This window comes from Moschus berezovskii, chromosome 27, assembly GCF_049115385.1.
Source record: "Moschus berezovskii isolate FMDL1 chromosome 27, NW_MosBer_1.0, whole genome shotgun sequence".
NCBI lineage: Eukaryota > Metazoa > Chordata > Mammalia > Artiodactyla > Moschidae > Moschus > Moschus berezovskii.
In genome coordinates, this window is record NC_142486.1 from 40,439,535 (window position 1) to 40,448,466 (window position 8,932).

The 8,932-nt window shown below is 44.4% G+C and overlaps 1 protein-coding gene across 1 annotated transcript in view; it reads right to left on the reverse strand.

Annotated features, from left to right (window-relative positions):
* LOC129545829 (ATP-binding cassette sub-family A member 17-like) overlaps positions 1-3,587 on the reverse strand; it is a 74,245-nt gene extending 70,658 nt beyond the window's left edge. The window contains exons 1-3 of the mRNA XM_055410520.2: positions 3,530-3,587; positions 2,447-2,574; positions 564-726 (exon numbers count right to left, since the gene is read on the reverse strand). Coding sequence (XP_055266495.2) covers positions 564-726; positions 2,447-2,574; positions 3,530-3,587 — 349 coding nt within the window. The remainder of the gene's footprint in view (positions 1-563; positions 727-2,446; positions 2,575-3,529) is intronic.
* Positions 3,588-8,932: the final 5,345 nt, after the last annotated feature.

Genomic DNA, 8,932 nt, shown 5'->3' on the forward strand with positions numbered 1-8,932 from the left:
TGCGCCTCCAGTCAGGTGGCCACCGCTTACTGTTGGGGAGAGAGGATGAGCGAGTCTCCGCAACGCCCAACTGTTTTCCCTCAGTGCAGGGAGCCAACGGCAAATACACATTGTTATAAGTGGGAAAGTTAACATGTATGGAAACATAAAGAAAGCATTCATTCTTGTAAAATGCTTCCATTCCTCTCTTGAACAATTCAGTATCATTACAAAACAATCAGAGGCTAAACTGCTGGAATAACTTACTCTAGAATGGAAGCATTTCACTAAATGCCACATTCCTTTTTTTAAAAGTTTATTTATTTGGCTGCACTGGGTCTTAATCGTGGCATGTGGGATCTAGCTCCCTGACCAGGGATCGAATCCAGGCCCCCACATTAGGAACACAGAGTCTTAGCCACTGGACCACCAGGGTAGTTCCCTGAATGCCACATTTCTGAATGCACTGCTTCAACCTCTTCTGAAATGTTAGTTTAGCAAGTGTTCAGACACAAAAACAACACAAATGGCGTCATTAAGACTGGATGAAACCAGCTTACAATGATGCACAGAGGCTTCCTCACCTGGAGCTCCCCCTTCAGAAACTCCATAGTCTCGGGGCTCTTGGCTTAGGTTCGGAGGATAAAGAAAGGATGTGAGCCAGCCCTGCATGTCATCGTGTTGGAGGATTAACCTCAAGGATACATAATTCCTCTGAAAGAAACTGAAGCGCAAGTAGTACTTAACCTATGAAGAACAGAGAGAAAACAAATGAACTCATGAGATCAAGGAACTCAGAAACGGAACAGGACACAGCAAGGGTGTGCCTGACATTAGCTGCGAAGGGAGGAAAGGCACCCAAGCTGGCAGACGTCCTCTGGGGGCACACGCGGACGTGTCTTCCATGCATCCTTCTGTGACCAGCCTAAGAAACAAGAGGGGTCACGACTCCCATCAGGAAAGCAGTGCTGTGAAAAGGCTCTGAGTGCAGGCTCTGGAGCCAGACCACCAGGATCCAAACCCCCATCTCCTAATGAGCAGCCATGGCAATCTGGGCAAGTTACCTAACCTTGCCTAGGTTTCCTCATCAGTAAAACAGGAATGATGTTAGCAGTACCTACCTCCAAGGTGCTGTGGGATCAAGTAAGATGGTCCCTGGGATGGCATTTGTAAGTGTCCAACATCCCGTACCAGTTCTAACAACTGATTGTTAGATAGACTGTACCAGTTCCAGTTCAGTCGCTCAGCCGTGTACGACTCTTTGCGACCCCATGAACCGCAGCACGCCAGGCCTTCTTGTCCATCACCAACTCCTGGAGTCCACCCAAACCCATGTCCATCCAGCCATCTCATCCTCTGTCGTCCCCTTCTCCTGCTGCCCTCAATCTTTCCCAGCATCAGGGTCTTTCCAAATGAGTCAGCTCTTCACATCAGGTGGCCAAAGTATTGGAGTTTCAGCTTCAACATCAGTCCTTCCAATGAATATTCAGGACTGATTTCCTTTAGGATGGATTGGTTGGATCTCCTTGCAGTACAAGGGACTCTCAAGAGTCTTCTCCAACATCACAGTTCAAAAGCATCAATTCTTCGGCACTCAGCTTTCTTTATAGTCCAACTCTCACATCCATACATGATCACTGGAAAAACCATAGCCTTGACTAGATGGACCCTTGTTGACAAAGTAATGTCTCTGCTTTTCAATATGCTGTCTAGGTCGGTCATAACTTTCCTTCCAAGGAGTACACGTCTTTTAATTTCATGGCTGCCATCACCATCTGCAGTGATTTTGGAGCCCAGAAAAAATATGACACTGTTTCCACTGTTTTCCCATCTATTTACCACAGCAGAGCACAAAAGCTATACATCAGTGGTTTTCCCATCCTAAAGCAGAAATCAAATATTCTGATATTTAAAACACTGCCTTTTCCTTAAATGAACAGGTCCACCATATCTGAAGTCCATGGGATTAGTAATAATGACAATTACTATTCCTTCTGGAAAATGCCTCTGCTCCAGGCCCCATTCTAAGCACTTTATAGGCATAAAACTCATTTAATCCTCACACTGGTTCTATGAGTTAGGAACTACTATTAATTTCATTACACTGATAGAGAAACTAAGGCCCAAGAATGTCAGTGACCGTCCCAAGGTTACACAGGAGGAAGAACAGAACTGGGACTCCAGTCTATGGGGTTGAGCACTGGGACTCCCTTTTGTAGCCCAGCGGCTGAAAATATGCCATCCTGTACCCTCAGGACACAGGCTCATTCCAAAATGTCTTCTCTTTTGAAGAATAAGAAAACAGGATGTAAGATATGAAATCAGGAGTATTGTCTCATCTCCTCTGGGTGTAAGACAGCCACCAGCCGACAAAGCTGATGAGGCGCAGCTTGGTAACAGGGTTGCTTACTGAACTCACAGTGAAGGCAGACATCATGAGAAGACTTGACGAACGAGATACTCTTACCTCAAGTGGCAAGGGTTCCATGCTGTCATTGAAGTTATGATCAAAAACAATCCCAGTCAATACGTAAAAAGCTTTGGGATCTTGAAATATGTACTTTTCAAACAAAGGTACTGAAGGGTAGCCTAGAACTACAAAGAGAAAAATCCAGTTAGTGAGTGGCTGGCAGAGGGGTGAGGATGCGGGCATTAAATGCTGCCCAACTACCCGCTTCTACCCCAAGAGATACGGACTTCCACCTCCTCGGCTGGCAAATGTCACTCACACACTCCTTCATCCTGCAAACGAATGTGCACATCCTATGTAAGACACCCAGCACCATCCTGGGCAGTGGGAATGCACATTCGATGATAACAGTTAAACCTCTGTCGGGTCTCAAAGCTCTTGCGTATCTGAGTTCTTCTAGGCTGACTCATTGGAAAAGACACTGATGCCGGGAAAGATTGATGGCAAGAGAAGGGGCAACAGAGAATGAGACGGTTGGATAGCGTCACCAACTTGATGGACATGAGTTTGAGCAAACTCCGGGAGATGGTGAAGGACAGGAAAGCCTGGTGTGCTGCAATCCATGGGGTCACAAAGAGTCCGACACAACTTAGTGACTGAACAACAAAGTTGCACTTGGGACTGAAGAAGATAGAACACAATTCTTGTTCACATTAATGAGAAAATTATCACTGCATTTCCAGCTTCCCTTCGTGGTTACAAAAACCAAAAGTGGAGACAAAATCATCAAGAAGTATAGCTGCTCTGATGAGAGAAATACGTTTTTAAAGTCACCTGCCCTCACATCTGACTGGTAATTCAGGATCCTCCTTGAGAATAATTTCTTTCTCAGAAGGTTGAACGTGTGACTACACCACTGAGCACGCAGCGCTGCCAAGGGTAATGTCTGATTCCTCGGAGGTAACTAGAAACCTGTGAGACTTCTGTTCCTTGATCCCTGGGTTCAGAAATGTCACTAACACAGGCCCACGTTTGCTCTTTCTCGTTCCCTTGCTTGTGATGAGTGCATCCACCCGAGCTGGAGATGCCAGTGTTCAGAAAGCTTTTCTCTATTGCTATTTTCCTCCCGTCATTTGTCACCTTTCTTCCTTTCAGAAATCTGAACAGAAGAGCTGGGACTTCCAGACATGCCCTTCATGTCTATCCCCTCATCCTTCATACATATTCCTTCATCCATTTCTTGGTGTCTTGGCTTTACAGTCTTAGAGGCTTCTCTTGACTTTACCTTCCCCATCACCAACAGAAATTCACACATATCCATCCTATTGTTTCCATGAATGTTATTCTGACAATCATTTTAAATTTCCAAGTCCTCTGTTTCTTCCACTGTTTCCTTTTTTATGGGAGTCTGGTTTCACTTTGGAGTGGCAATATTCTCTCAAATGTCTGAAAATACTAATGAGAATTTTTTATTAACTAGATTAAAAACTGTGAAGAAGGCGGATCGCCGAAAAATTGATGCTTTTGAACTGTGGTGTTGGAGAAGACTCTTGAGAGTCCCTTGTACCGCAAGGAGATCCAACCAGTCCATTCTAAGGGAGATCGATCCTGGGTGTTCATTGGAGGGACTGATGCTGAAGCTGAAACTGCAATACTTTGGCCACCTCATGCAACGAGTTGACTCACTGGAAAAGACTCTGATGCTGGGAAAGGTTGGGGGCGGGAGGAGAAGGGGACGACAGAGAATGAGATGGCTGGATGGCATCACCGACTCTGTGGACATGGGTTTGAGTGAGCTCCGGGAGTTGGTGATGGACAGGGAGGCCTGGCGTGCTGTGATTCATGGGGTCGTGGAGAGTCGGACATGACTGAGCGACTGAACTGACTGACTGACTGAGATTAAAAACAAAACAGGGCATGCACCTGGTAGAACTCTGAGTGATCCTAAAGGTTAAACGGTGGAGTCCTTCAGCTACCATTGGCTCCTGATTCCTTTATCATGACAGAGTCTCTGTAACCCAATTTCTTTCATATATTAAAAAAAAAAAATCCATGACTTATGTTTTTGGCCATGATGAAGTAACAGAGATTGAATTTATCCTCCTACCACAAATAACCAAAAAACTGGACAGGAAAGAAAAGAATCAAGTTTTTCAGACAACGGTCAGTACATAGCACAGCATTATGATTCCTGGGAAAAGAGAAACAAATAAGATGACCACTAAGAGTGCTCTGGTTTTCTGTCTGAAGGCACATTGCAGACTACAGAACAGGGAGGGGAAACCCAAGTGGAACACAGACAGCTATGTGGCTGCATTGACAGAGGTTTGAGTTGGAAGAGTCTGAAGTCGCTTTAAGTTGCAGGCCAGAGTTCCCAGGAGAAGAAGGCTGCGCTGGGAAATGGCCCCAGAAACCTGCTCAGAGGACCCTTTAATGACTCCTATGATGTGCCCTGCCTGGGTGAGCAGGACAGGACAGGCTCAGTGGTGCCCAGAGACCAGGCGGCACTTGAGTTCTGACCAGCCGGTGGGGACAGTTCCTGGTGATCACTTGAGGTGCTCAGAAGAGTCACACCTTAGTAGTGGAATAAATTAACTTTAAGGTAAAAGCTGTTCCACACCTTGCCCCACACACAAAAAAGGTTAAAACAACTCCTGAAAAGACTTTTCGGTGAAACCGAACTTTACCTTTCTACCAGAACAAAACCCACTTTTTAACAACCATTTGATCCACAAAAGCTGAGACTTGATCCAGTTCTCAATGTATGATCAAGACTTTTTTCTGTTTTGTAGATAAGTCCATTTGAACCCTTTCCTTAGATTACACATACAAGCAATATCATATGGTATCTTTCTCTGTCTGACTTCACTCAGTGTGACAGTGAAGGTGAGGGATACATTGGAAGACTGTGACTGACATACACACACCACCGTGAATAAAATGGATAATAAGGACCTACTGTATGGCACATAGTACTACACTCTAACGGCCTGCACAGGAAAAGGACCTAGAAGAGTGGAGATGTGTGTGTGTGTGTGTGTGTGTGTGTGTGTGTGTGTGTGTTGCTGACTCACTTTGCTGTACACCTGAAGCTAACACAATGTTGTTGCTGTCGTCGTTGTTGTTGTTTAGTCACTCAATCATGCTCAACTCCTTTGGGATCCCATGGAACTTCCAATAAAAATTAAAAAAAAAAAAAGACTTTCTTTCTCTTCCTCTGTATTACTTTTTTGGTGTCCTAAGATGGTTGCTAGCAGTTTCTGGGACTAAGACTTCCCAGCTGAAGTTCTAAATGGAACAGTGAGGGCTCTGTCTCTTAACCTTTCTTCTATATTTTGTCATTTCATTTCTCTCTGTGTTGTATTCTGGAAGTCTCCTTCAGCTCTGTCTTTCAGTTCATCAGTTTTACCTTCAGCTGAGTTTTGTATTATATTCTGATTATTTTTCACTTCCAGAAGTTCTGTCTGGCTCTTTCTCCCCCTCACACCTGCTAGGCGACTCTTATAGTGGAATGCTATCTACAAATACTTTCAGGTTGTTTTTTATGTTTTTAAAACTAGTAAACACCGTGACTTCAAAATGTGAGGAGAATAATCCCATTACCTGAGGGTCTCTGGTTCTGTCTCTGCCGTCCGATCTTCACCCTTGCCCGTTCGCTTCCTGGTACCTGCTCACTGACTGCGACACATTTGCGGCCGCCCTTCTTTGAGATACAGAATCATGGCATGTTCTTTCAGAGGAGGGTGACATTTGTATCTGGCCATCGACATCTCCCTTTGTACTTTGAGGGGTTTTCTCTTCTTCTTTTCTTTTGACAACCAGGGGATGTGAATTTGGGCTCCAAACCCCGGGGGCAGGCGCTCCTGCTGCTGTGCTGTCTTCTCGAAGCCCCTCTGGGGTGGGAAAGAGGCTTCTTCTCTTCTGGCTCAAGCTTACAGTGAGAGTACAGGCATTTGCGGTCCCGGCCCTATGGGAGATGGTCTCCTATGAGATATCCCACCTGAAGGAGCTCAGTTTCCGCTTGTACAACACAGGTTTCACAAGAAGCAGTTTGAGGATTCCATTGACCTCTCTCTGTGTTCTTTCCTTCACCTGGTGTTTTTTTTTTTTAGAAAAATATCCAAGACTACGGAAATATTTTAACAATAAATAAAAAGTAGGTTAAGAAGAGTTCATACATGACAATCCAATTTTTGTGAGAAAAAAGGAAAGAAGGGTATATACAAGGCTTTGAAAAATCAAAGTGAAAGTCACTCAGTCGTGTCCAACTCTTTGTGACCCCATGGACTATACAGTCCATGGAATTCTCCAGGCCAGAATACTGGCGTTGGTAGCCATTCCCTTCTCCAGGGGATCTTACCAACCCAGGGATCGAACCCAGGTCTCCCATACTGCAGGTGGATTCTTTACCAGCTGAGCCACCAGGAAAGCCCATATGAGGTTTTAAATAGTACTTATATCTGGGTGATAGGATTATGAGTAAATTTTCCTTTTATCCTACACAAAGATTTGCTGTTGTTCTTTCGTTTCCTTAGCCTTACTTAGGTTGCCTTTTTAAACACACACATACACATACACACATATTTTGTTAAATTGTACAAAATAGTATACTTACAGGAAGGCATACAAAACACAAACATCCAGTTTAATGAACAATTATGAAATTAACATCTAAATAATTAATCCCTGGATCAATATATTTTTACCGTTTTATTTGTCTTGATAGTTGGGTTGGTCCAAATAACCTAGTGTGCCATATTTCCAGAAGCAGAACAGCAATAATCTCTTTCCCAGAGATCCCCATGAAAAAATCTTGCTGTTTCCTTGAATCTTACTGAGTTACGTGTCTTCCCTGGACAAACCCTGACAGTGAGGGGACTGCCAACTAGTACAGAGAGATTACAACTCATCCTGCACCCAGGGTGGAGTCATCATGGGCTCAGAGTGGGAGAGGAATCAGGCCTCCAGGGAGGAATAGGCTCTGTGTGTATATCAAAAGGGTGGACAGATGCTGGGAAGAAAAACCCAGAAGTCTATTGTCGTCTGGAAGAGACCATCAGCTTGTCCTTGCTTCTAGGCTGGAGGATTTGCTTAGGGGAATGGCATGAAGGTTTTAGTTGTTGTTGTTCAGTCGCTCAATTGCGTTCGACTCTTTGCAACCCCATGGAACACAGCCTGCCAGGCTCCTCTGTTCATGAGATTTTTCAGACAAGAATACTGGAGTGGGTTGCCATTTCCTCCTGCAGGAGATCTTCCCAACCCAGGGGGTGAACCCGCATCTCCTGCATTGCAGCCAGATTCTTTACCACTGAGCCGCGAAGGAAGCCTATGGCATAAACAGGGGAGTTTAACTTTTATTCCCTATCTCTTTAATATTGTTTGCAATTTTCAATGCAAGGAACTCTTATATTTATTGTAAATTTTAAGTTCCTTAAAAAAGTTTTTAATTCCATAAAAATACATCCCAAACAGTTAACAAAGAATTCTGGGAAGTGGGATTAGGGAAGGGACTTTAACTCTGAACTCTGTTCTGTGTCACATATGGTTCTGTAATAAGGTGAGAGCTGTCTGAGGACAAGGAGTGAGCTGGGAAGACACCTATGGGAAAGGCAGGGAGGTGGAAACAGATGACGACTGCAGTATCACAGCACTCAAGCAGCAGAGAATTCCAGACAGGAAATGCATGAAAGCAGCCCCGCACGCTGAGGACAAAGGAGAGAAAGCGCTGGGTCTAGCAGTCAGCAAGTCATCTTTCCATCTTGAATGTATGCAAGTACTAGCCCCTTCCAATCACCACTTCAGAGGACAGCCAAAGAAATCTTTGTACAACAAATGACACTGCAGTCTAACCTGTCTTCTCAAAAGCCCTGCAATGGACCCCTTCTGCATGCAGAAGAAAGCCCAATGCTCTGACAAGGCCAGCGAAGCTCTGCACTCTGTGGCTCCTACAGACGGGCCCGACCTCACCTAACTCTACCACATCAGCTTCACCTTCTGACTTCCAGATCCTCAGTCACCCCAGGGACTGGCTGCTCGCTGTCCCCATCCTGATAGCCCCTGAAACCCACCACCCTCCCATTTCCTATGGGTGGATCATCATGCTTTATCACACTTATCACCTCACCAGGGAGGATTTCTGTGTTTTTTTTTAAATTTTGTAATCTCGTATTTACAAAAGGTAGCTGAATTAGAATAGTATTTTAGAATACTAAGAAAGCATTAAGCACAACTTTCAAAACAGTTTCCCCACATTCTACAACTGAGGACCTTTAAAAGAACTGTCACATTGAGTGGCACTCAAGAGGTGGGGGAGTAGAACCCTTTCTTTCCACTTTCTGCCTTATGTATTATTAGAATACTTTATAAAAACAAATAATTATAGTAACTTTGAAAAATTATTCCACATTTTGAAAATTTTTATCTAACTGCATTCATTCACTCAATAAGTATGTACCAAACACCTACTGTGCACCAGGCACAGTGTGTGAATGGAACACACACATCCTCTGCCCAGTGGTAGAGGCAAAGCGCTGCAGGGAAAGG